Source organism: Myodes glareolus, chromosome 20 (genome assembly GCF_982192425.1).
Source record: "Myodes glareolus chromosome 20, mMyoGla1.1, whole genome shotgun sequence".
In the NCBI taxonomy this organism is placed as follows: Eukaryota; Metazoa; Chordata; class Mammalia; order Rodentia; family Cricetidae; genus Myodes; species Myodes glareolus.
The window spans coordinates 54,320,143-54,347,765 of NC_142045.1; the positions used below are offsets into that span (position 1 = coordinate 54,320,143).

Sequence of the window (27,623 nt, forward strand, 5' to 3'; positions counted from 1 at the left end):
CAACAAACAATACAGCAAGCAGCAGACTGAGCAAGTCACAGAGAGATGCCATTAAGCAGTACTCCTCTATGTCTCCATCGGTTCCTAATCTGGCTTCCCTCAGTGATGGACTTATAATGTAAGGTGCAACGAACCCTTTCCTCCCCATATTGATTTTGGCCAGAAGAAACAAGAGTTGACTGCTCCTCCATTCAGGTCTCCCTCAGTGGGCAGAACCAAAGAGGATCTGGGCAGGTAAGAGACACCCAGCATATCTAGCAAATCTTTGCCCAGCACTGCGTAGAGCTCCATGCTGGCAGAATTGGGCTTTCATTCATGGGTGTGCCTTAGCAGATTCTGACATGTGAAAGCTCAGTATTACTGATCAGTGAATAGACCTGAAACACTGCTGAAATAGAGAAGCAGTTTACTGATGATATAATTAGAAACTACTTCCAGGCAGAGTAAATATTTAAAACATTACTCAGTGTTGGAGCATGATTCATCAATAAATCCTATTTCAGAGGGAAGAGGCAACTGGACAGGGCTGCCTTTTTCTAGATCTTGCACTACTTTTTTTGCAATTTAATGTTTTTCACTTTTGTGCTTTTTGTTGGTGATTTTGTTTAAAATGATCACCAAAGGTAGTGTTAAAATGTCATCTCATGTTCCTGAAGGGCAAAAATACAACGATGTGAGTTATGGAGAAAATATGTTTGGGCAGAAGTTAATATTCTATTGGTCAGGAATTCAATGTTTAGGAGTCACTAACATGTATTAACATGTCTTCTAAACAGAGACAGCTAAAACAAGTTTCCTGTTGATGAGACGGTATTAACAGAGGCCTGTAGAAACCCCATACTTCCCTTACACATAGGGTCCAGGATTTGCTAATCCTGAATTCCAGACTTCACAAAATATAACCATAAAGAAAAACAACTGTACACATGGTTTTCTAATTCCTCAGTCTTAAAAAGAAAACTTATAAATGATATTTTTTTCTAGCCAGAAGCAATTGGTACAATAAAAAACCAGAAAGAGGGAAAAAACACCAAAATCCACCACTACTGCATATTTCAATGTAATATATTAAAATTTATTACTTTCTGAGTAGTATTCATTGAGATTATTAACATTCTCTAGAAGGCCTTATAACTTAAAAATTAAAGAATTCAATAGGAGGGAAAGGTAAAGCACCCTAGATAATAATACCTTAATTTTGAGAATATTCACAATGCACCATTCTTCCATCTGGACGCAGGCCCTTGCTGGTCCAGTCCTGCTTAGGCCAGTGTACACACTCCACAATAAATCCCACATTACTCAAAAGCTTTGTGCTTCTACTTACAACAGCATATGAAATCACTGTTAAAAACCACCACTCCATTGGCTATTGTAAACAATTCTCCATGCTTGGACACAAGGATAATTAGTTAGCCAACCAAGACTTCTGAAGACAACAGAGGAAGCATTTTGATTTTTATATTTGTTTAAATTGTTCAACCTTGAGGCATACAATAAGCTGAAGTTTCTAGCTCATATTTAACTACAATAAGACTATCCTCCCCAAAGGTCATCAAATGTTTATAAGTCCTGTAGAAACTCACACACATCAATGGGTGGACTTTAAGCTATAGCATTCCTCACTTTTTAGACTAGACACAAAACAAATGTTATAACGAACTCGCACATAAATATTGAGTGCCTGAGTACCATAGGAGTAGAGGTTAACAAAGCAGTTTTATTGTTGTAAAACATTCTAGCTCCATTTTCATAGTCCCCCAAAAGTACCAATCTACTGAAACTAGTAGGCCCATAAGCTGTGGCTACCCTTTTCTTTATTGTAGAAGTGAAGCAGAAGGGCTCTGCAAACATGGATGAAAAATACCCAGGCACTACAACAACTGCAGTGCTTTGAGGAACCTCTTGAAGGACTGCAGCCACACTTCCATCCACACATAGGGAAGACTAAGGAAATGATCAAGTCATAGTTCCTAAGATTTCAGAGTACAGAGTACACTTTCTCACAATTAAAGGTCACCTTTAGTCAAACACTCAGGGAAAACAGCCTAAAGATGAAGACCTTACATAATCCACCACTTACTAACTGTAACAAAGTCACCGTGATTGAAGGAAAGGACTTAATTAGTGTTCACTATCAGTGTGTGAGATTGTAGCTCCAAGGAATGAATGCTTGAAAGTAAACAAGTGTTTTAAAAGGTCTGTAACTAAAGTGTGTAAAAAAAAAAAAATGAAATGGCAGAACTACTTTGAAGCAATTAGAGTCCAATGGTTTTCTATGTTTTCTTTATATTCTTTATTTTTAATTGGTATTTTAGAACAGCAAATTGTCTTTCACAGCAGTGCCTCCTGGTCTGATAACATAGTCCCCATTTCTAAATGTAAAGATTTAAAATAAATCAAAATGAACATTAAGGCGTACAAACAGCTACTTTAAATCTGTTCTTATTTAAAATAAGGATCATTTTTACTCCTACTAAAATACATGGAATGTTGGCACACGACTGAAGCTGCTGTAGAAAGATCAGATGTTCTGTGGGTTACTGAAACTCTAAAAACATACCCTTACATGGTTGTTGTTTTACAAATTTAAGTGTTGAGAAATGTCTAAATAATAAGTAACAATTAAAATAAAATGTTTTATTTGTAAATTATGTACAGAATACATTTTATGACAAGGAGATGGGAGGAAGGAAGAGCCCTCATCTTCTAATCAGTGCTCTTCACTGTGTTGGAGATGACCACCTTTCTCTGGATTGAATGCACAATTCAGTTTGGATTTCCTAAGTTGGAAAAGGAGAATTTGTAGCTAAATTAAAAGTATCGCTGGCTACACTGTTACTAGCTGGTTTGTTTCCACAAAATGTTCTTGATCCCTGTTAACTCAAAATCTTAAAAAGGAATTTTCTGGTATAATTTATGAAGAAAAACAAAAGCATAGTTACCAAGAACAATGAGTTTATGCATTTCATTGTAAAGAAACTGCAAAATGGCTATATACTTATGCATAATTTGAAATGCTGCAGTTTCTTTAGTGATTTCCATTAGTCTAACAGTAAAAAGCCATACAACTATCAAAAATGCCCTTAATCTAAATGTCACTGTGGACAATATCTCTTTGATGACTATCAAAATGAGGCCTACTTCCTGTAAAATTATCAGATGGATACATTAGTAATGGCTGTAGACTGTGCCAATAGTACCAATGCTCTACAGAACAAAAGGCTGACTCTAACTGAATGTCAAATACATTTCAGAAAATGGATTTAAAGAATGCTGCAAATGCCATGTGTACATTATGATCACCCAAGGTAGAAAACCCAACTTGCTGCACTTATTCAGTCCTCAAATTCGTCAGATTATAATTTTTCATGTGCAGATTTGTGCATTTCTCCATCTTTGTCATCATCTTCTTCATCACAATCTCCATCTGTCTGCTGTTCCAGTTCCTCTTTCGTGATCATCTCAAAATCATTCCCGTTCCCACTACTGTGCTGGGACCGGTCATCTTCCCTCCTGTCACTGTCCGTGTCTGAGTGCCGCTCTCCGCCCGAGCCTTCTGTTCCATGATTCCCTGGTGCTACCTTCCCATCTTCATCTTCCTTTTTCTCACTGTCTGACTTTTCCTCACTGTCGGACTTCTGTTGCTTTTTGGTTTCTGATCTCTCCTCTTTCTTTAAGTCTGCTTTTGGTCCTTTGTATTCATGTGTGTACAGAGGCCTGAAGGAGTCAATGAAGCCCACATCAGCAGTTAGGTTTGGCAAGAACCAAAAGTGGTGCCTTCCTCCAGTCAACAGCCAAATGATGAGGAACAGAATACAGCGAGCTGTGGGGAGAAAAGTTTCGCCTGAATAAATTAAGCACTGAATCAACGGCAATAAAAATTTGTGAAAAAGAAACTGGGACAATAATTAGCTTTATTTGCACATTTATGCACCACAGAGAGATGAAAATTTAAAATCAGAATAGCTTAGCAGATGAGAATATTGTAAGAACAGAGTATTCTGCTCTCAACTTAGGGCACAAATGTAATGACACACTAAAAAATTTTATTTTTTTTCAAATATGGATGCTGTTTCAGGGACACACACTTATGATTCATGCATTTTGTGATCTACTTCAGGAAACAACAGTAGTCAGTTGGAAGTTGAAGCACTCATGAGATCATAGCGAGTGCAAACAAAAGAGTAAGTCATGAAAAAATCTGTCAAAAACCAACTGGTAAAAAGAAAATGCCTTACTTCCTGGTGCTTATGTACTTATCTTGATTAAAAAAATACTAAAACTACATTCAACATACAATATGTTAGAAAAGCAAATATAATGCTGAACAAGTCCATATACATAAATATTATTATTTCTGATTTTAAAATATGTGTGAGCAAGTCAGTGGGCCTTTACATATGTTGTGAAGCTAAAGCATGTGCTAACTTGTCTACAAGATAGTTTAGCCTTGGAAGAAGAATTCAGGTATTAGAAAATTTCTATCACTGAATTCTTGTTATATTAATTAGGCCAATTATGTTTAAGTGTCAACTCCCTCAATACTAAGAAGAATTTTACATACCTAAAATATAAGCTAGGAATAGGGTGCAGGCCTGTAATCCTAGCATTTGGAGACCAGGTCTGGGATACATATCATGATTCTATCTCAAAACTACAAGAAACAAACAACCAAAGAAACCCCAGGAAACCATAATGCTAACATAGCAAGACTGCTCAAACGCATGGTGTATGAAGAAACTTTTTTTGTCGTTTTGGTTGGTACTTGAGCTTGAATCCCGGGCAGTGTAAAATGTTTATCAGTGAAGCAACATAAAACTATACCTTCAACCCTTTTAAATTCTGAGATAGGTTACATTGTCCAGAGCCTGTGATTTGCTATGTAATTCAAGATGGCCCCGATCTTCTGTCTCAGTCTTCCAAGTAGCTCAGATCACAGTGTTTTGTAATCATGCTTGGCTGAGATTATCAGGTGTATTATTATCAGACACCTCAATATTTCAAATGGTTTTCTATTATTTACCAATGATGTACAGATTAGTGATTTTTCTTTTTTCTCTTTTATTACCCAAAACAGGTTTTCTCTCTGTAGCCTGGCTTTCCCGGAACTTGCTCTGTAGATCAAGCTGGCCTCAAACTCAGACCCGCCTGCCTCTTGTCTTGAATGTGAGGACCACACTTGGCTTCTTTCTTTTTTTAAAAGGTCACAAGGATTATACAAATGTACTAGGGTAAAAAGTTTTGTTTCATTCTCTTTAAAATTAAAAATAACTATTTCAAAGAAAGCTAACAAAATAGTTGATCCATGTTTTTTTCATAATTGTGCTTTGGATAAATCAAAAGAATGGTTTTTATATATGCCTTAATTTATAGGGCAGTATTTATAAATAATTTTTCTTATAAAGTAGTATTTTTATTTCATGAGAATAAAAATGAATCAAATAATACTGCAGATAAGAATTACTTATGACACAAAGAAGGCAAGTACATGTGAGGCTATAATGATGGTGATGCATGCCTTTAGTCCCACTACTTGGGAGGGCAGGCAGATCTCCGTGAATTTGAGACCAGCCTGGTCTACAGAGCCAGTGCTATGCTAGGACAGGCTCCACAGCTCCACTGAGAAACCCTGTCTCGAAAAACAAAAACAAACAAACAAAAACATAACGTGCAACTTTTAAAGAGGCAACACATTCTTTCCTTCAAATACAACTGCGATGTTTTAGTTCATTAACAGAGTTGTAAGACAGGTAAAATATTTTATCAAATGCAAGAAATAGCATTATAGAAAGATTATAAAACTGAACTTCTTATGACATGTAAACTACACACAGAAGAATTCTAACATTCCAGTTTTATATGGCAATAAATAAATGAACCACAGAAAAAGTACGACATATACCATCCTACCATTTCTTGTAGTAAAAGCTCTACATTTTAGAAAAATGTCAGTCTTACTTAAGTGGTGATTTAACCATGGAAATTGAAAAACACCAAAAGACTTTTGAACAATTCTATACCACTGGATTTGTAAGTGGGCCATAGACTAAAACTATTTCAAAGAAAAATTCAGAGGGTGGAATTAGCTCAGTTGATGGAATGCTGGCCTAGCACGCAGGACGAGCCCCTGGGTTTAATTCCTAGTACCACATAAAACCAGGTATGGTGATGAATGCCCATAATGGCAGCATCTGGGACGCAGAAACAGGGGGTGATAAATTCAAGGTCACTCTCTGCTATAGAGCAATTCTGATGATAGCTTGGCCTCAAGATACAAGACCTTGTCTTAACATTTGTATTTACATGTATAACGGTTTGTTTCTAACTTTAACTTGCAAGACTATCTGATGTAAACTACATATTTATATATACAGGAACTTGGAAAAATATTTTCCAAATTCAAGAAACATTTTAAAGGTCAAAACAAGCTAACATAAATTATAGTGACTATGGCTTAATTAAAATATTGCAACTAGAATAAATCTAGTCAGTAGAGTTAACCCTTTGCTCAAAAACTGCAAGGAATTTCTGTAATTTCACTGGTTTGACAGTCAGGTCAAATTGTAAGATTGATTTACTGTATCTAAATGTGAGTTCAAAGTCTGTGGCTTTTCTCCTTGATATAGGCATCACACTGACACTAGTTACCTGTTTAATACGACTGATTATTATTTCGTGGCCTACAATTGTGCTGAGCTTTCTGCAGAAGCAGCAAGCGATTTTTCTCAAGGTGACTAAGCTAGAAGAAGGAAAAAAAATGAAAGTTAGGTGGAAAGGGACTCAGTCAGGGAACATAGATGAAATGTGTGTGTGTGTTGGGGGGAGAGGGTCCTGTCACCACGGTAGACTAAAAATTAGTAGATGAAATCCTGGGTTCATGTGGGTGATCTCACCAACTCAGGATACCCTGGTGACAGGGAAAGTGTGAACAGAGAAAACTGTTTAGGGCTATAGTAATCATGCTACACAGAAATGAAATTAACTATGCATCTAGGTTAGTGTTTTATCTTTTCAACAGGAGGAACTAGATCAATACTGTCAGTGATTTATTTTTCTATAAAAGAAGACTACTCTTGGCTGGGAGAGGTGGCACATGCTTTTAATTCTAGCACTTGGAAAGGCAGAGACAGGTAAATTTCTGTGAGTTTGAGGCTGGCCTGGTCTATATAGTGAGTTTAGGCCAGCCAGGGCTACATAATGAGATTCTGTCTTTTAAAAAAGGCATAAAAGATCTCAATAATTGTGAATTTTAAAAAAACATTCACTTTTATTTCCTATTTGGTTTTTAGTAATTCAGTACCTTAATTTATCTAGAATTAATTTTGGTACCCATGTGAAAAGTTGTAATTGCCCTTAAAGTGGCAAACAAATTGTTTAGAACCACTTAACTGAATACATGAATTGAACTTAAATATGTAATATAAACTCCATTTACCTTACCTCAAATATCTACTGATTCATCACTGCAAAAATAAATCTTCATTATAGCAAATTTTAAGACATAACTACATGCAGATTAAACTATAGTAATATATATTTCAAAATAAATAAGAGTAAATTTCAAATGTCTCACCATAAAAAACGATAGCTAAACAAGACAATGGCTATTTTAACTTGATTTAATCATTCCCTAAATCCATACACACACATATAAATATGTAAATTGTACTTTAGACTTTATAGAATTGTGTTCATTAATCAAATGCAGTATTAATAAAAGATTAAATTTTGAAAAGATAGAGCAAATCCCAGATCAGAGGTAATGTAATCATGTTTGAGCTCTGAGATCTGACCTAGAAAGGAGGGTCACACTTCTGGACTTAACCAGTACTAATTTTGCTATTAAACTTCATTGGAGCTCCACTCCAGGTTAAAGTCTAAGTGCTCAACACCTACCTATACCCAGATCAGCATTATTAAACACTTACCAATAGCAAGGAGAAGAATGCTGGCCACAAAACAGCCTGCACCTACACTGAGGTAATAGACACCTACTCTCATTTCTGCTGGCCAGAGAGGGAAGAGGGTGGCTGCTATTACTGCAATAACTGAAATAAGAAATGACAAAGTTACATACAAAAAAGTTAAAAGTTTTAAAACAAATATCTTAATGGCTTGGTTACAAATAACAGTGAAAACATTCTTTTCTTGGGGGGAAAACTGATGAATACTTGAAGCAAAAAAGTACCATTTGCATAAAAATGAACTATCAGCAATTTCACTTTATATTGTTCTTAAACTAGGTTAACATACGGAACAAAGTCCATATTACATTAATTATAAAAATTATTGCATATAAATTAAAACTATTGTCACTTTGAAGTTTTTTTTAATATTACGAGAAAGGAAGCTAAAAAAAAACAAAACAAACAGCTAGATGGTGGGGTGGTGGTGCAAACCTTTAATCTCAGTCCTCAGGTGGCAGATGCAGGCAGATGTCTGTGAATTCGAGGTCAGCCTGGCCTACACAGCGAGTTCCAGGACAGCCAGGGCTATGTAGAGACCCCGTCTTGAAAAACAAAACAAAAACCCAACAACAACAAAACAATACCCGACTCTCAAAATTCTGAAGATTCCTTCCCAGGGGAATCAGATTCAGACTCTCAAAAAAAAAAAAAAAAAAAAAAGTGTGTGTGTGGGGGGGGCAGAGTGGGTAGAGAAACTATATACAAGAACCTCTAGTTTTATTTATTTATTTATTTTTTGGAATTATAGTAGTACCCAAGGGAAAACTGTTAGGAAATGAGTAGCCTGGTTACTAGGTCTTTACCATTAAGAAGAGAATTCCAATTCCTGCTCTATCATGTGTAAGCTAGGTAACCCTCTCAAAGCTATTTTACCTTGTATTTGATAAATATCTGTTCTTATGGGGCTGGAGAGATGGCTCAGAGGTTAAGAGCATTGCCTGCTCTTCCAAAGGTCCTGAGTTTAATTCCCAGCAACCACATGATGGCTCACAACCATCTGTAATGAGTCTGGTGTCCTCCTCTGGCCTTCAGGCATACACGCAGACAGAATATTTCACACATAATATTTAAAAAAATGTATCTGTTCTTATTAGAATGAGACATCAGAGGAATTAATGACAAAGTGACTACCACATTGCAAGCACTAAACAGACTATTTTTTGGAGTTTAATTAAGTTTCAGTTCTTACAGTAAGTTCCTCTAAATGGGATCCTATAGCATTCTATTGTCCAATCATATTTTAACTAGTATCTGTTTTTGCTATTTATTTTTTTTCAACCCCATCTTGCCCCTAAACTTTAAAAAAATACATGTACAAGTTTAACACCCATATAAAAAATGAGTAAAAGGCTATAGTAAAGATTAAATCATTCAGTTTTTGTCCCACCTTCCAGCAGTAAACACTAGTAAGCTTATTTTCTATTTCCAGAGACTGCTTACGTACAATAAAAATTAGTTACAAATAAACTTTTATAAATAAATGAATTTAGGTAATTCTCTCTTTGGGGGTTTTCTCTTTTCAATCTTTAAAAGCTTCATGAAATTCTATTACAATGCCATCATTTCGTTCTTCTACTGAGAACCTTGAACTACTCTCAGTTTTACATGGTAAGAGAGACAATACTGCAAATATACTTGCACATGTATATTGCATGAATAGAGTTACATAACAGAATGAGTTCTAGGCTGGGGAATGTAGCTCAGTGGCGAAGTGCTGGCCTAGCATGTATAAAAAGCCCTGGGTTAGATCCCAGGCACTGCAACAAAAACAAAACCCAACACCACCAAAAAGCACCACAGTGAATTTCTTTCAATGTAATTGGTAGACCAAAAGACACAGACATTTAAAATTTGAATGTTAACTGCTAGACTGTTTTCTTTAAATGTAGTCTAAAGTATGTAGATAAAAATAGTAAACAAAGGCACAAAATGCAAGACTTACAGGGTCAAGGTATTTACACCTACAATTTAAAATATTTGTCGAACTGTTGGAGTGTGTCCTCCCTCCCCTCGCACTTTCACTGATACCTTTTGTAACCTCAGTCCTAGCTACTTCACTGTTAAAATGAAGTCTTACTCACAAAGACTGGTCCTGTGTTTCCTCTTAGGTGTGGCTACACCTGTCTCTATTTAACCAGGCTGCTCTACAATGTAAATCTCTAAAAAATATTTGTTTTAGTTGTTGCTAACAGTTTTAGTTTATTACTTATATTCTAATTTTCTGTAAAGTATCTTCTTAAACAGTTCTTACTCTGTATTAAATTTAGAATTATTTACCTTTGAGGTGCTACATTTTGCCCTCTAAACTCTAGATTACACTGAAAAGCTACTTATATCCGCCTACTTACCAAGAATTAATCCCATGACAAATGTTTTAATGTGAACTGGGTCATAGATCCACACATAAACCTAGAAGAATCAAGAAACCTCAGTGCTTAAAAGTTCTACGGTCACATTGTAGTCAAGTGTACTCCACACTAGCTCCTTGAAGGCACCCCAACCTCGGAACACCCGAAAACCTTTTTTCTTTCAGATCAGAACTATACTCAATCATTAAAAGGCTCTTAGTTTGAGCACTTAGTTAGTAAAGTACAGCATTCTTCCATTTCCGAGTTCTATTTTGAAAAAACTTTTTATTGTTTTTTCTTCTGATTTATTTATATTTCTAACACTCGAGATTTCAACTCAACCTTTATTACACTGTTTACATATTCTCTGGGAATTAGATTCACAAACATTAGTTTTGTTACTCAAAACTAAATAAAACCCTAAACTGCTATATTTTAAAAAGAGACATTATCGAATTTTAGTGTGTGGGTATGTGTGCACACAAACTAACCTTTTCAAGATGACAAGGGTTCAGCTTTTGTTCAGCCTGCTTCCTCCCGGACAGACCTACAATTCCTTCCTGGTACAATGGGCAATCTGCCAGTTGGTTCTGAAGACTTACGGCAGGTGTCTACCGTCTCCTACCTAACTGGTAACCGGCAATGCTTACTACATTATACAGAATACAGAAAGATGTGTAGGTGCCTATGTCTTTAGCGGACTCTAAAATTCTTTACGGAGAATTGCACTATATTTTACTATACCATTTCCAGCATCTGTGAAGCATCCGGCACACACTGATGTACTCAATGCTTAACTCAGGATATCTAAGCTCTTCCCAATGCAGAATTTAAACAGAGAGCCCTAGGAGCCACTACTTTTTACATATTTGATAATCGGCATTAGCGAATTAAGAAAGAATATGTCCTTTGAAATATGAAATTCTTATCAGTTCAGCTGCTAAGACATAGTTACTATTTTTGTAGTAGTTAAGTGACTACCATAACAGCTTTCATGCAAGGCCATCACCGCATAAATCTCACTACAAAAGATAGAATGGAACTATGCCCTTGAACAAAGCATTAGCAATGTTGAAAATTTCAGGTCTCTCAAGAGCTGTGTCTCACTGTTGAAGAGCCAGAAACCAGTAGGTGATTCCCATGAACCATTCTCCCGCTTCTATGATAACAGAAATTCTGTGTTCTGACTGGGCAAATTAAACCCTCAGTATAAAAAGTGCATTTTGAAGACTTTATTTCAGGTGATCAGTAAATCCAAGTGTGCATTCATAAGATGGTTTCCTGGAAAGGAATAAACGTGCCTTTCCTTCCTTTTCTCTGTGGATGTAGTTTGAGGGTTGATGGTCTTCATGCATCATGCGGCACCTTGGCCAGAAGATTCTAACACAGGGAAAAAGAAAGGAGGATCTCAGGCCCGCCATGGAGCTCCATGCCTGTGCTGCTCACCCCTAGACTACACTAACGAGAAAGAGTCCAGCATGTGTTCTATACTAAGCGATCGTAATTTCGGGTTTCACATCACTCATACCCAGTCAAATCTGACTCTAACATCTTACAAAACTAGCTTAGAAACTAGCTTAGAAAGTGACTTTCATGTACTTAAATTAAGTATTAGATTTTTCCAAATTATTTCTTTTCATAGTGACGGTATCAAATATATTTCTAAGATTTTTCTAGGAAAAACTGGAATTCTATCATACTCAAATCCAATATTCTAATCTCACCTCATTTCCATCCATAAAAATTTGATCATCATGTGGCTCAAGTTTGAATTTTTTCTTAGTTTCCTTCTTTTTTGGAGTTCCTGGAGTTTCTTCCTATGAACAGACAGGTGAATAGAATAAATGCTTCAGACAGCAACACTGTAACATTAATGAAGGGAGAAATCTGACGATTTTAACATTAATAAAAATCCTTGAGATCAGTATTTACAGATAGCCCAACAGTTACCGCATGTGGCTGTAAAAGCTTTATGATCATAGGCCAATTAAAGTTCACATGTACAAATGATTTTTACTTTTTAAATTTGTGTATGGATGCTTTTCCTGCATTTTGTCTAAAACATGTGCATGCAGAGCTTTTAAGAGAGCCAGAAGACATCCTCGAAACTGGAGTTAACAGAGGTTATGAGCCTCCACGTGGGTGTTGGAAACTGACTGTGGGTCCCCAGAAAAACGGCCTCTGTCCCATCCCTCCAGTCCCCACAGTGACTTTTAAAGTTTTAATTTGACTCAGAAAAGTTACCTTTTTAGACTCTTCCTTTTCACCATCTTTCTTTTTCTCTTTTTCCTTTTTTGTCTTTTCTTCTTTTATATTTTCTTTTTTGCTCTTTTTATCTTCTTCTTTCCCACTTTCAGATTTTCCTTTATCTTTTTCTTTTTTTATGTCTTTATCATACTTCATTTTCATTACTTTCAGGGCCCGATGAAAAAACTGTTTCTTTAAAAGTCTGTGGGAAAAGTGACAGTTCTAGAATTACAATTCCCATGAATTACAAAACATAAACTTATTAAAAAAACAAAAATATCAAGACCCAAATAAAAGGAGCAAAGGAAGATAAGAACTGACAACTCATAAAAGAAATTACTACGAAAAAATACAGTGAAGTAGAACAAGCATACAAAAGAGTATGAGGAATTCCACAAAGGAAAAAAGTCAATCAGACTCTGAAAAGCAGTCAAAACTGTCACTTGAACTAATATAAGGGACGTTACTGCTTTGAGACTTACCTGCACAGTCTCTATGACAGTCTCAGTGACAGCAATTACGACTCATTCTCAATTTATGTCTCTAACACAAGAGTCAAAGGGAAAATAGTTTATTGAAGAAATGTCAACACAGGAAACTGTGTTCACGACTGCTTCGTACTGCTCAAGTCTTTCCAGCTGTCTTATGGAAGGCTGTTTCTCGACATGTACTTCATCACTAAAGCTAATGCTGTGATAAAGTATCTAATTACATTTACTAAGATGACAGTCCTGCACGTTGACAAGGATTCTCACACGAAGAATCTAAACACTGTGCAGTGTATGAGGCAAACACTGCATTCCCAGGTCAGCCGTTTCAAAGACTGTTCCCATCATGTGAAATATCCTTCCTCCAAAAGGCATGAGCTCTGGTTTCACTTGGACTCCTTTCAAGGTTCCTCTGAATTACAACCTAACTGACTTAAAATACATATGCCCATTTTATTCCCTTTCTGTAGTGGTATTTTGTTTGTAAATAAAGCTTGCCTAAATATCAGAGTACAGAGCTAAGCCACTAGTTAGCCACAGAGGCCAATGAGTGGTGGCACACACCTTTAATCTCAGCACTCAGGAGACAGAGGCAGATGGATTTCTGTGAGTTTAAGGCCAGCCTCGTCTACACGAGATTTAATCTGTCTGAAAGAGAAACAGAGCTCACACAAAGGTGATCCTTTAATTCCAGCACTAGGGAGGTAGAGACAGGAGTGATAATGGCTGGGCTGAGAGAGAAATATTAGGTGGGAGACAGGAGCTCAGATGCAGTCTGAGGATTCAGTCTGAGCTTGCAGTTAGAGGATTCACACAGACAGGATGGATAGCCCATTCTATCTGAGCACTGGTAGAAGTAACTCTAGTGGCTGGCCTCTCTGCTTAGAGATCCTACAGCTTTCCCCCTTAGCTGAGTCTGAGTTTTTATCATTAAGACCAATTATAATTCGTGTTATACCTTTCACTCCCTGCTATCTTGTCAATAGCACTTATCTACTAACTTACTGGATTATTTATAAGTTTGCTCCTTCCCTAGACTTAAACCATGAATTTATCTAACAATTTCAGAAGCTTAGCTGATCCCATACTAAGCCAATCTTTTTTTGTTCTTCCTAACATTATTATCCTACCCAAGAAACCATGTGGTTCTTTCCATTGTTAGTTATACATCATCTTTTTAAAGTTCATGCTCTGATTTCATAGTTCCTGATATTATTCTTCATTCTTGCCTTGGAAATATGGTATACAATGGCCACAGTACAATCTAGAAGCTATATCACTAGTCCTCCATCCCTAATGGTGACTATTCATCCTGCAACTTATGCTTCCCTGGTGTACAACCCAGCATGTTCAATATCCCTTGTTTAGTATAGTGCCCTTTCTGTCCAGGTGACTACTTTGTTCTGGTCATTAGGTTGTGACGTCTGGGGTATCTATACTCTTTCTTGCTTGGTTGGGTTTTTATGAGCTACCCAATTAAATCTAACTCCTGGGCATCCTACACAGCAAATGTCAAGATCTCCTCATTTGGCCTAGTCTTGTTCAGAAGCAGATACTTGAATGCAATTGTGAAACTGTTCCAACTGCCTCCCATAAATGTTAGTTATATCTGCTTGGTAATGTATAAATAAACAAGAATTTGAAATGAATCTTTAATGATTACTACTTGTAAATACAAAGGGGAATTTAAAAGCAGTAGTCTAGTGAGTTAATTGAATATAAAGAAGAATGTTCTTTTACTTCAGAATGTTTTGAAAAATTAGTATAGAAGATATATTCTAATTTAGTTTATATTACCACTCAATATTTAATTGGAAATATATAATTTTAATGGGAAAACCAAAATTTTATTATAGATACCCACATATTAAAACTTCTGCTCAAAATAGTAATTTGATTAACTATAAAGTAATATTACAGCAATTTAGAATTGTCTCTACATCATTAGTTTGTGTCTTTAGATTTCAATTTACTCTGTGGAAAAAACTTTCTCAGTCACTTACCAAAAAAAAAAATCCTCAATAAGAAGTTGCAGAAGGGCACAGACCTAGCAGGGCTGCTGCTTCTGCTGCTCGTCCAGCATGGCTGCCCACACACAGCAAAGCCAAGCATGTAACCACTGCCTAATAAAGGCACTTCCCAGCAAGCCCTCGGCCAACATTTGCTCAAATGGAGAGAGACTAAGAGCAATGCCACTAAAATCAGGACCAAGACAAGGCTATGCACTCTCTCAACACTTACTCGACATAGTACTTAAGTTTCAGCTAAAGAAATACAACAACTGGAGGAGACCAAGGCGGATGAAAACAGGAAAGGAAAAAGTCAAAAAATCCTTGTTTGCAGATGATATAACAGTGTAAGTAAGTGACCCTAAAAAGACCACCAGGGAACTCCTACAGCTGATAAGCACATTTAGGAAAGTAGTCGAATATAAAATTAACTCATAAAAATCAGCAGCCCTCTTATACACAAATAACAAATGGACTGAGAAAGAAGTTGGGAAACAACATCTTTCACAATAGTCATAAATAATACAAAGTATCTTGGGGTAACTCGAACCAAACAAACAAAAGATTTATGAGATAAAAAAAATTTAAGAAGCTTAAAAAGATATCAGAAGATAGAAAGATCACCCATGCTCATGGCTCAGTAGGACTAAATAGTAAAAATGGCCATCCTACAAAAGCAATCTACAGATTCAATGCAATCCCCATCAAAACTCTAACACAATTTTTCACACATCTTGAAAAGAAAAATTTCAGCATCATATGGAAACAAACAAACAAAAAAAAAACAGGATAGGCAAAACGATCCTGACTAGTAATAGAACTTCTGGAGGTCTCATCTTCCCTGACCACAGATTGTACTGTAAACTACGGGAATGAAAACAGCATGGCATTGGCATAAAAACAGACATGTCTGTTAATAAACCCAAATTGAAGACCCAGACATGAATCCATATAGCTATGGACATCTAATTTTTAATATATAAGTCAGAAAAACACATTGGGAAAAAGAAAGCATCTTGAATAGATGGTTCTGGTCAAATTGGACGGTAGCATGTACAAGGACCCAAACAGACCCATACTTATCACCCTACATAAAACTCAACTCCAAATGGATCAAAGACCTCAACATAAGGTCAGATACACTGAATCAGAGAAAGTGGGAATAGCCTTGAACTCGCTGGCTCAGGAGACTATTTTCACAACAGAACACAGCACTGGCACTAAAATCAATAATGGGACCTCATGAACCTGAGAAGCTTCTGCACAACAAAAGATAACGTCATCTGGACAAAGCAGCAAGCTTCAGAATGGAGAAAAGACTTTTCAGCAACTACACATCCCACAGAGGGCTAATAACCAAAATATATAAAGAACTCAAAAAACTAAACATCAAGAAATCAAACAACCCAGTTAAAAATGGGGTACAGATCTAAACAGATTTCTCAAAACAAGAAACCCAAATGGCTAAGAAGCACTTAAAGAAAAGTTCAAAATCCTTAGTCATCAGGGAAATGCAAATCAAAACAATTTGGAGATTTCATCTTACACCAAACACAATGGCCAAGATTAATAACACAATTGACAGTTCATGATGGCAAGGGTGTAGAGCAAGGGACACAGTTTCATTGTTGGTACGAGTGCAGACTTGCACAGCCACTAAGGAAATAAATCAGTGTGGCAATTCGCAAGATTCAGCTACACCACTCTTGGAAGTAAACTTAAAGGAGGTTTCATTCTATTACAGAAACACTTGTTCAATCATGTTTATTGCTGCTCTAAAACCAGAAATTGTAAATAATCTTGATGTTCAGTAATGAATGAATGGAAAAAGAAAATGTGGTACATTTACACAATGGAATGTTACTCAGCCATGAAAAAACACTAAAATCACCAGGGGATGGTGGCTCAGGCCTTTAATCCCCCAGCACTTGGGAGGCAGAAGCAGGAGGATCTCTTGTGAGTCTGGAGTCAGAGAACCACAGATAACAAAGGTTAATGTGGGTTAGGAGACCTGAGCGAAAAGAGAATCAAGCAGGGAAAGAGGCAAGTCAGCACCACACAAAGACCAGATCAGAGAGGAAATGTGGAAAACAAATAGGAGCAAAGAGAATATTTTTTTTGAATGGTAGCATTCTATTAACAGCTAATGAAGAAAGGGAGTGTATAATATGTAAACATCCCTTCAGAAACCCAGTACTATAAAGATTATTTCTATCATAACAGTATGTTCAGGCCACTGGAAAGTGAAATACTAAATTAATATCCATTAAAATGTGTATGACTGGAGACTTAATTTAGAAAAGTACATTGGAGTCAGCTAGAAAGAAACATCTGGAAATTCCAATCAGATTCGAATTACCTAGACACTGGTCAAATTATTTAACAGTTTACCTGCGCAAAGGTTTATATTGTACTTTAATATTTCTATGGCCTGAAATCTAAAACTCATATTTAGCAAAAGTAAAAAAGGAATAAAAGAACCCTGTGACCCTTCTACTCTTTCTTATGTGATAGTTTTTATTGCTCAAGAGCCTGTTTATTAATACTATTTATTTATCAAATCTGGTATCATTTTTTCTTTTCTAGAGGAAGTTTTCTTAATTGTGAAGGAATTATAACAAGAATAAGGGAATTTAAAGAAATTTAAAAATTCTTTACATCTTCTCAGTTATAAGATGAAAGGTTGTCTTAATGCTACATTCTGTATTTGAGGTTTTGCATTGATAGAATCATAAATACAATTTCATAGTCATCTTTTGTTTTGTATTGGTATTATATGGTAAGCACAATTGTTGTTTATTGGCATTTTACTGACTTTGCTACTCCATGGGTTTAAGAGTAAAAAAAAATATTAAGATACTAGATTGTGTGTTGGTGATACAATGTCTCACTGAAATTAGGCTAAAGAGATTATGTATAAAACATATACAAAAAAAAATACGCCATAGGGACAGGAGAGATGACACAACAGTTTAGAGTCCTTGCTACTCTTGTGGAGGACTAGGGTTAAGTTCCCAGCAACCACATGTCAGCTGATAACCACCTATAACTCTAGTCCCAGAGGAATCTGATATCCTTTTCTAACTTCCACAGGTAGCAGGTACACACAGAACACAAACACCCATACATGTAAAATAAGACAACATATCTAAAATGCTAGCATAGAATTTCTCGATCTATTATTTCCCCTCAGACTTTACTTAGTTGCTTTAGAAATGAAACTGGACAAGTTTTACTGTGGTTTCCTCTACAGCTGAACAGGAACCCATGAGAACTGGTCATAATGAGGACTTTACGGTTATATCAGAAGTGGCTGTTACCATCTTAGGTCCAGCCCTTTATTTTAGTGCAGAAAGAACACAAACAACTGGACATGAATAGGAATAACGAGCAATTCAAAGTGAGTTTGTCTCTGGGTCGTTCTCCCAAGTTCCAGATCTCTCTCTCTCTCCTTTATAAGGATTTTTTTTCATGTGTATGTCGAGTGTCCTGCACTATGTAAGTGTACTGTATGGGTACACTTGGTGTCCTCACAGGTCAGAAAAGGGTACCAGATCCTCTGGAACTGGAGTGGCAGAGGATCATAATCTGTCACGTGGGTGCTGGGAAACAAACTGGGCTCCTGTGCAAGAGCAGCAAGGTAACCAAAGCCATCTCTTCAGCCTCAGGATCTTTTAGAACTTTTCATATAACAATGTAAATGTAAATGTTCCTAAATGACCACAGTATGTGAATTAATACTAGCTGCTCTCCTGATGAGATATTTAGGCTCACAGAGTTAATATCCTTAGTAGTAATATTGGCAGGTGACACACATTAACTTCTGCTCCAGTACATGCATCATGAACTTGCTGGAGGAGATACGCTGCAAGGATGGAGAGTAAGGGACCTGAGCGCTCCATTTCGAGCTTTACTCTGTACTGCTGTTTTCTGACCTCAGATAGGCTTTTCACTCTGCTATGTGCCAGTTCCTGCAGCTCTTAACTTTTCATACTACTCATGCACACCCGTGCATGCGGATACACATACACACAACTGGAAGCAGAGCAGGAAGTTTGTATTTTGAAATTCTCATCAGACAAATCACTGCACAAGACAGGAAATATAAACCGCATCACTGTTAGTTGAGTCCTACTTCCCAAATAAAACTTGTTTCTGAAATGCTCATTACTCATCTCCAGTCATTCAGTAACTAAGAAATTTAAGAAGTATTTGATACTTATTAACTTTAACAGTTTTTAAAAGAGAGTTTTCAGATGAATAACATTATCTTTCTTTCCTTTTTTTTTTTTTTAAAAAAAAAAAGATAGAATCTCAAGTAGTCCAGCTTGGCCTCCAACTCACTTTGTAAGCAAAAATAACCTTTAATTCTGGATATTTCTGCCCCCAGCTCTCCAATGGGGGATTATAAGCATGCACCACTACACCTGGTAGATGGTGGACACTTAAGGGTTATTTTTTTTAATATTTATTTATTATGTATACAATATTCTGTCTGCATGTATGCCTGAAGGCCAGAAGAGGGCACCAGACCTCATTACAGATGGTTGTGAGCCACCATGTGGTTGCTGGGAATTGAACTCAGGACCTTTGGAAGAGCAGGCAGTGCTCTTAACCTCTGAGCCATCTCTCCAGCCCGACACTTAAGGGTTATTAAGCACTGTTATCATTAAGTGCTGTGTGTACCTCCCATGCAAACATATAATCTAAAATCTCAAATACTCAGATGTTAAACTTTGGTACCATAAACCAAAATTGAGCTAATACACATTAGTAAGTATACTCTTTAAATATTAAACAGAAAGAGGAAGGCAATTTGATTTGCTTTTGGAGATATAAATTTTTTACTACAAGTTTCTTTACAAAGAAAAGTAACTAAACAAAAAATGTGTGCGTCACCAAGGGGTGCGTACTTTATCCTGCGAGGACAGTGCAGCTGTATGGTTTTTAAAAGGAATATGATATTAGCAACCACTGAAAACAGCGAACAAGCTTGGCTTATTCAAGAGTAAAGCCACTAAAAGCTAAGGATGACAGAGTTAATGGCCAACCCTGGAAAAGATCCAGGAAAAACCCTCTCTGACCATTTTCTACACAGAACTTGTTGAATCTAGACATGTTTAACCTTTTTTTCTTGATTTTTTTTCATCTAGAAGCCCTGGCAAATATGCAACAGTAAAAGAACATAACTATAAATTACATACATTTTAAAATATTGTCAGTCTAAGAACAACTATATTTCCACCGATAAAATCCCGGTCACATTTAAAGCTCATTACAGTGAGTAACAACGGGAGTTAAGAGGCTTCAGCACTATGGAAATAGCTGACATCATTAACTGTCATGCTTTATCAAGAAACATTACCTGTTGCAGTAGTCAACCACAGACTCCCTGGTTGTAAATAAAGCTTCCTCTCCTTTCTTGGCCTTTGCCCACTTTGAATCCAAGAGGCAATCCACTGCTTTTGAAGCTACAGAAGAAATTTGATATTTAAAATTCAGTATACATAAATATGTCTAATAAAATCGTTTTACAAACGCAACATTCTGAAAAGAAAAACAAAACAGAATAGAATATTAAGTCTAATGACTACTACCATTAGTGTTTTTTATAAGGCCAACCCATGAAATATATTAATAAGCATCTCCACAGCAATGTTGGCAAATAAGATTATTCAAAGGAAGACAAATTAATGGGGATTGGTTTGTAACAAAGAAGGAATTCTTTCTGTATAAAGAAATTAAAGACAGGTGGTGGTGGTGCATGCCTTTAATCCCATCACTCCGGAGACAGAGGCAGGCGGATCTCTGTGAGTTTGAGGCTAGCCTGGGTTACAGAGTTAGTTTCAGGACAGATTTCAAAGCTACAGAGAAACCCTGCCTCAAAAACATAAAAAAAAAGAAAAAAAAAGAAAAAGAAAAAAATACAAGTGTAACTGAGAAACCAGAAAAATACAATCACTATTTATAAGATTGGGCGATATTATAGATGATATTAGCTTATGAGGTTGAATGGATATATATGAACAATGCATTAGCTAGTTCCATGTAATCATACTATCTGAACAAAAGGTGGTACTTCACACAAACACTGAAAATAAATCTTATTTTTAAAATTTCCAACAAAACTAATTATAAAGCACTTTATCATTTTTCTTTTCAATCATAAAGGAAAAACGAAGATTATCAAAAGCCATATGCCCATCGCCCAGCTTTAATAATCATACATGCAAGCTCTTTCATAACTTTACATAGCCTAGTTCAGGGAACTTCATAGCATTTGTATAATAGTGAGACTTTAGAGATGTAATCCTACCAATAAAATAATCAACTCGATGACCCATCATATTGGTGGACTTTGTTGGACAATTGAATCGAAGATACTTGGCTACGGCCTTCTCTTCTTTTGACGGCTCACCAACTTCCTGCAACATAGGAATATTAATTTAGTGCACTTATGTACGTGAGAAATTCAAGCTCTACAGAGTAATTTACACATCTGTGAAGCAGATCTGGTAACATTCAAAAGCAAAACTGAACACTCTTCACAACATTTTCTAAATACAAACCGTCCCATGTTTGCCTCAATTACAGATCATTAGGCTGTTTTTCCAGTATAGTAACTATTTTATATAGTTTTCTTCCATTTTGGATGGCTTCTTCTAATACTCACAAAGCAATCATGTAAAAGATAAGATGCAGATAGGATAATTACAGCCTACATGGCACAGTAAGTAGAAACAGGTGCCATAAATAATGTCATAACACAGTCAAAGCTATGTGTCTTGATCAATGGGTGAGTTTGTGAAAATTCTCAAGGCAGCGACCAGAAGAACTGCAGTGCTGATGACTGGCACTGAGTCCCTTCCTTTCCCCCAGGACACAGATGATGTCTGGGACTTTCTCTTCACCTGTAAGACAGGCAAAAAGAGAAATATAGAAAGGGATATTCCTACTAACGGTAGTGCAGTAACACAGAACAGTTTTGGAAAAACTAATGTATATTTTCCTATAACTATATTCTGTATCTATTCCCAAATTTTCTATGCTAACTCAGCTACCACCATATAATTATTCGTGGTAATAAAAATTAAAAGTTCAACCAATACAATTTATAACACCACCAACATCTATAAAACATTTTTCCTCATTCATTGCACCTGCTGCTAACTTAAAAGTTTATCCACTTAACTGGTAACTTGTTATCAAGATGTACTTGATTTGAAATCAAAGGAAGGAAGCCCAATTAAATAACTAGGTCTCAGTGAATGCAAGGCATTCATTCAATCAAATACGTACTTCCCGAGTGTTTAGCCTATAATCTTTGGATGCTACACTATATATTAGGACAGCAGGATATCTGTGCTTTGTTACATAAATGCCCCGAACACCACTTGCTGTATTCCCAAAGGAATGATAATAAAAATGTTTTGAAAATATATAAAGTAGAAGTGAAATTATCAGTGCACAGGGTCTTACAGAGAACTTGATTTTGAAAGACAAGCCCTGAGTAAATTGAATAAACAGCATAAACAATGAAGCTGAAAATGAGCAAAGACTTGAATGAGAACAGTGATAATGTACTAGAAAGTAAAATTTGTATAGAAAGAAAACGGAGTCCTTAAGGCAAGCTGAGAAATTTTAACTTTATTCCATATGGAGCAGAAGGTCACTATGTTTTTCAACAGAACACAAATAGGAAAGTAACAAATAAGGTTTTTTATGATTGCAGGCAAAATGAATAGGAGAGAAACATGAAAAGTAGTTAGGAGACTATGGTAACAGGCAAATAATGTGACGTGATACTAGTCTAAGAATCAGAAGGAAATATACTTATTTGAAATATTTCAAATGTAGAGTGCATAGGATTAATGGTGAAGAGTAAATAAAATAAGTAGATACTAAATATCAGATTTCTATGTTGATCAGTAAAACAGAAACACAAAGTTGGGTGGATAGGGATGTAGGAAGGGATCTGGGAGGACTTAGTGAATATGCTCAAAGTATTTTTTTTAATTTTTCAATAACAGGAAATGCATTAAAAAGGTGATTCTAGAGACCAATCAGGACTTTGGGCATGGTATACAAACCTTCAATTAAACCATTAGCACAGATTAATGTATTATTTTCCTGACTGGTTAAATATCAAGACATAAAAACCCAGTAAAGCTGACTATGAAATAGAAAGTCAGACACTGTTAAGTATCTGCAAAAGTCTTTAAATCTCACTTTAACAATGAAGTTAATCAACTTTCCCCACAACTCTGTGTTTTCCTTGGTAAAGGCACTACTCAACAACAATGGACAGAAAGAATCAGGAAAAGTAATCAGAAAAAGAATCAGAAGAACTTTTTCAAGTGCACACAGAATTCAATTGCCTACTAGTACTCTCCTAAAGTATCAGTAACTCATACTCGTTACTGCAGACAGCTCTTCATGAAAATGTATTATTTGGAGCACCTGCTGGGGGCTTAGTATCAGAAAGACTGCTATAAGAGAGTGGCATCAGCAATTTCTATTATGAAAATGCAAACAGGTTAATAGAAGATATTCTGAAAACTAGAGGGAATCTTAAATAAATTATTTGCTTAAAGTCATAGAGCTCTGGGAGCTAACAATAGCAGTACCCTCTCCAATTTGTTTCTTTTATAGTTCCTGTGGCAACAGGATTGCTATATTCTGCAAAAATTCTTTATTAACCCTGTATGTTGGAGTTGGGGAGAGGATGAAGTTGCAGAATGAGGATTGGATTCATAGGTTCTTTCTTTTCCTTCAGAAGGTCCTAAGAAGTCAGACCAGGAGTCAGGCTGAATAGTTCCAAACATTTTTCTTCTCTTTCCTGAAACGAGGCCTATAAATCCATGGTAAGTCAGGATTTTAATGCCAGGGAAACAGATGGGCAGAACAAAAATAATTTACGGAGGTTATACAAGTTCTAAGATACAGAAGTCATCTGAAGATTTAAAAGTTGAGCTAGTTTCTGTATACAAGCGGAATACTAGATGGAATGATTCTCTGAGCAGGAATAAGTGACACTAAATCTTTGACAAAATATTTTATATTTAGAATTTGGGGGACTGGAGAGATAGCCCCGTGGTTAAGACACACACTAGCATTCTTCAAAGCACTTGTCCTGGGTGGCCACCACAGCCTGTAACTCCAGTTCCAGATCTGATGCCCTTTACTGTCCTCAGGTGCAAAAAGGTGCACATAATCTCCAGTAAGATATACAGGTATACACAAAATTGAGCATGTGTATGTAAAATAATTTGGGATTAAGGTATTTCAAAACTTATTTAGTCAATGATAAGATGGGAATTAGATGATTAGTCTAAATCTAATTTTACTAACTTAAAAGGCAATCCTAGTTAAAGTCAAACAACCTCACTGGACATCAGTTTGTCAGTAATATGAGGGTGAGATCAGTAAGCTCACATGAAAGCATGAAATAGAAAGAGAGAAAGAGAGAGAAAGAAAGAGAGAGAGAGAGAGCGCGAGAGCGCATGAGCAAGTAGAAGTCAGGACAATTCTAGAGATCAGTTTTCTCTTGCCACCTTGTGGGATCAAACTCAAGCCATCAGGCACATGCCTCTGCCCCTGAACCAACTCATCTCCTGAGACTAAATTGAGGACAGAGAATTCCGAATAAGTTCTATCAGATCCTTTTCCATTTTTAAACCTCAAGATACAAGTATTCTAAATCAATGCTTCTACTACCTTCTTATCTATAACGTCACTGTATTTCCTAAAAATAATTACTTTCCGTTTTTTAATGGAAATTACTTTTGTTTTTAAATATTTCATTAGTGTGGCTTGACATCACTTTCATTAGAGAATCTCAGTTGTTCAAATTCTACAACACAACGTCAATTAACACATAAGCTCACTTCACAGTTTAAGTGACCTGATCTGAGTCAAGAAAGAAATGTGAATACAGTTCCCGTGCTTCCAACTCTGATGGGGCACCAGATTTTAAAGTTGTTCTGTCCTGAAAAAAGAAAATAAATTGGCTACAAAAATAAAACAAAACAAAACTCTCAACCTAAGTGTTTGTAACAAACATCCCTCCCCTCCCAACGAAGTCACTGTAATTCAAGATCAATAAATCTATTCAAAAATCATTTCTAAACAAAACCATCAAGTAACAACAGGAAAATCAACAGTTAGTGTGTAAATGCTTTTTGCTGTAACAACTCTGAATTTAGTCATTACACTCGATCTTTTAATCTCAAGTAATGCCAATATGAGAGATTTTGATTCTTGACAAGAATAAAAGAACTGAGGAATGCCCTCCTTGGGCAGTTGGAAGAGGCTGAAGAAACGCCTCAGTGGTTAAGCACGCACAGCTTTTCCAGAAGACATCAGCTTGGATGCTAGTACCTGCTGTCAGGAAGCCTGTAACTCTAGCTTCACAGTAGCTGACACCCCTCTCTGGCCTCCACTGGCACCTGGACCATTGTGCACATAACGACACATAATCAAACGATAAGCATTAAAAAAAATTATTGGGCTGTATAATAATAGTACTGTAAGATCTTCCACAAACATTCTATACTGCCAGATAGAAATTAATGTAGAGGATAGGAAAAAAAAATAATTTCACAATACCAAGCTGACTTTTAATAACTAGAATCTCAAACAAACTAAATAGCCATATTTCATATAATTTACAGCCTAATGGTTAATTTATCAAATAGGTGGCTGTATATTATTTTTAAGTTTATTAAGGAGTGATAAACAAAAATAAATATAACCTAACCCAATTTCTTTACTCTGGTGAAGGGGGGCAAGAAAGAGGTTATGTGCCAAGCATTTTTAATAACTTTTAATAAGTCATTCACTTACTTAATGTTTTCATATCAACTCTACAAAGAGTTTTCTTAAGATAAGCAATCCCTGCAAAAGCAGAAGTTGAAGTTAAAAAAAAAAGCAAAACTTTCAAGCCCTTGCTAACTAGTGGAGCTGGCTTACAAACAAGCATATGGTGCCTGAGTGGCCCCTACATTAGAAGGCTATAAAGTTTCTTCACCTACTTTCCTGTTTAACCTAAAAGTTCATAACTGAAATACGAGAAGCCATTTAAAAAGTACATTATTACCTTTATGACAATATTGAAGAGCAGATAAAACTGTAAAATAATGTGTATTAAGGAGCAAAAAAGTACAAATTTGTATTGCCAGGGGTAAATATAGGCAGTACAAGGAGGTACAACCACAACTTCAATACAAACTGTAATACAGTAACTATCCACCTTAAACCCTAATACTAAATTTCAAAAGCCTAGGAATAACATAATTAGAAACTGCTGTTGTCTAGACACTTTGGTGTAAAGACCTATGTGAAGTTGGAATATGTCTCTAATTCCCTTCTGTACCCTGTTCAAAATTACTGTTACGCCAGCCAAATTCCAAACTTGCTGAGTGTTAATGTCTTTCCCACAGTATTTTTAAAAGGTTTAAACTTTAACTTACATAGTTCAAAAGACTCGTGGGTTAATTAATCAATAAAACTTTCCAAATAGATATAAAATGAAAAAAGAAAAAGCCATCTTGAGCGAGGAACAGAAAGACAAGAGTGAGGCAACTTGGGACTGGTTTATTAACAATTTAGCACATGCCATCAACTTATTACGCCTTTGGGTTTTTGGGTGAGCTCGTGAGGCGCTCGTTACATCGATATTTAACCCATATGGATGTTCAACAAAGAACGCACAACTGGGAGAGAAGTGCGGGGAAGAGATGCACAGATGACGTCCATCCCTATGGGCTGAGGGGGATGGTGTGCAGGGAGGAGGCTGCCGAGCTGGCACAGGAAAGGTGCCACCAGCTCATCACAGCACCGACCGGGCTGGGTTTGTTTACACCGCGTCGCCTGGAGGAAAGCCGGCCAGCGAGCGTCAAGTAGGCTGTGCGGTTAAAAGAACTCCTGAGAGGGAGGGGAGGGCCGACGCCACCTAACGTCTGCACCGGGAGCCCGCAGACCAGGCAGGGTGCAGGGGACCGGGAGCACAAAGCAGCGGCTCGGCCTTCGGGTCCGCCTCCGCCGCCTCCCACCCGAGCCACCGTGGCCTTCATTTCGGCAGCGCCGGGAAGAACGGAGAAGGGACGGGAGGCCCCGCACCCCTGAGCCCCGCGTCTGCTATCCTGAGAAGGCCGGCCTCGCCTCACAGGCCGGGCCCGCCGTTGCCGCCGCATGAACGCGGGGCGGGGCGCGGGGTTCCGAGCGCCGTTCCTCCTCCCTCCCTTCCTTCCCCGCCGCTCCGCAGACCCCGCGGCCGCCAGCACCGCCCCGCCGCAGGCCCGTCACGGCGCCGCGACCCTGCCGAAACATCCTGCAGCGGCCAGACGGCTCGGACGTCTTTCCCGCTCTCTCCACCTCCCGGGGCGCCCAGGTCCCCAATTAACGGCTCCGACGAGCTACCTGGATTCGCTTCTTGTGTCGCCTGCGTTCCGCCATGTTGGCCGCTCCGCCCGATTCCTTCTGACGTGGATCCAGGACGGGGAGGAGGCAGCGTAAATCTCGCGAGAGCGCGGCGGCTTGCGGCCCGTTACGTCAACCGCC

General features: G+C 37.1%; 1 protein-coding gene across 3 annotated transcripts; it reads right to left on the reverse strand.

Moving 5' to 3' along the window:
• Positions 1-2,272: 2,272 nt before the first annotated feature.
• Positions 2,273-27,621, reverse strand: Sec62 (SEC62 preprotein translocation factor). Of its 3 annotated transcripts, XM_085682372.2 has the most exons (10): positions 27,483-27,526; positions 25,908-25,958; positions 24,967-25,050; positions 21,379-21,487; positions 20,428-20,533; positions 12,563-12,767; positions 12,043-12,135; positions 10,319-10,379; positions 7,932-8,051; positions 2,273-3,826 (listed from the first exon to the last, which is right to left on the reverse strand). In XM_085682372.2, the coding sequence occupies exons 4-10, from the start codon at positions 21,407-21,409 to the stop codon at positions 3,360-3,362; spliced, it is 1,083 nt and encodes a 360-aa protein (XP_085538498.1). In that variant the 5' UTR covers positions 21,410-21,487; positions 24,967-25,050; positions 25,908-25,958; positions 27,483-27,526; the 3' UTR covers positions 2,273-3,359. The 3 variants fall into 3 exon arrangements, with proteins under 3 accessions (XP_085538498.1, XP_085538497.1, XP_048308628.1); XM_085682371.2 differs by lacking the exon at positions 24,967-25,050 and having other exon boundaries at positions 27,483-27,550; XM_048452671.3 differs by lacking the exons at positions 24,967-25,050; positions 25,908-25,958 and having other exon boundaries at positions 27,483-27,621.
• Between the last annotated feature and the right edge of the window lie 2 nt (positions 27,622-27,623).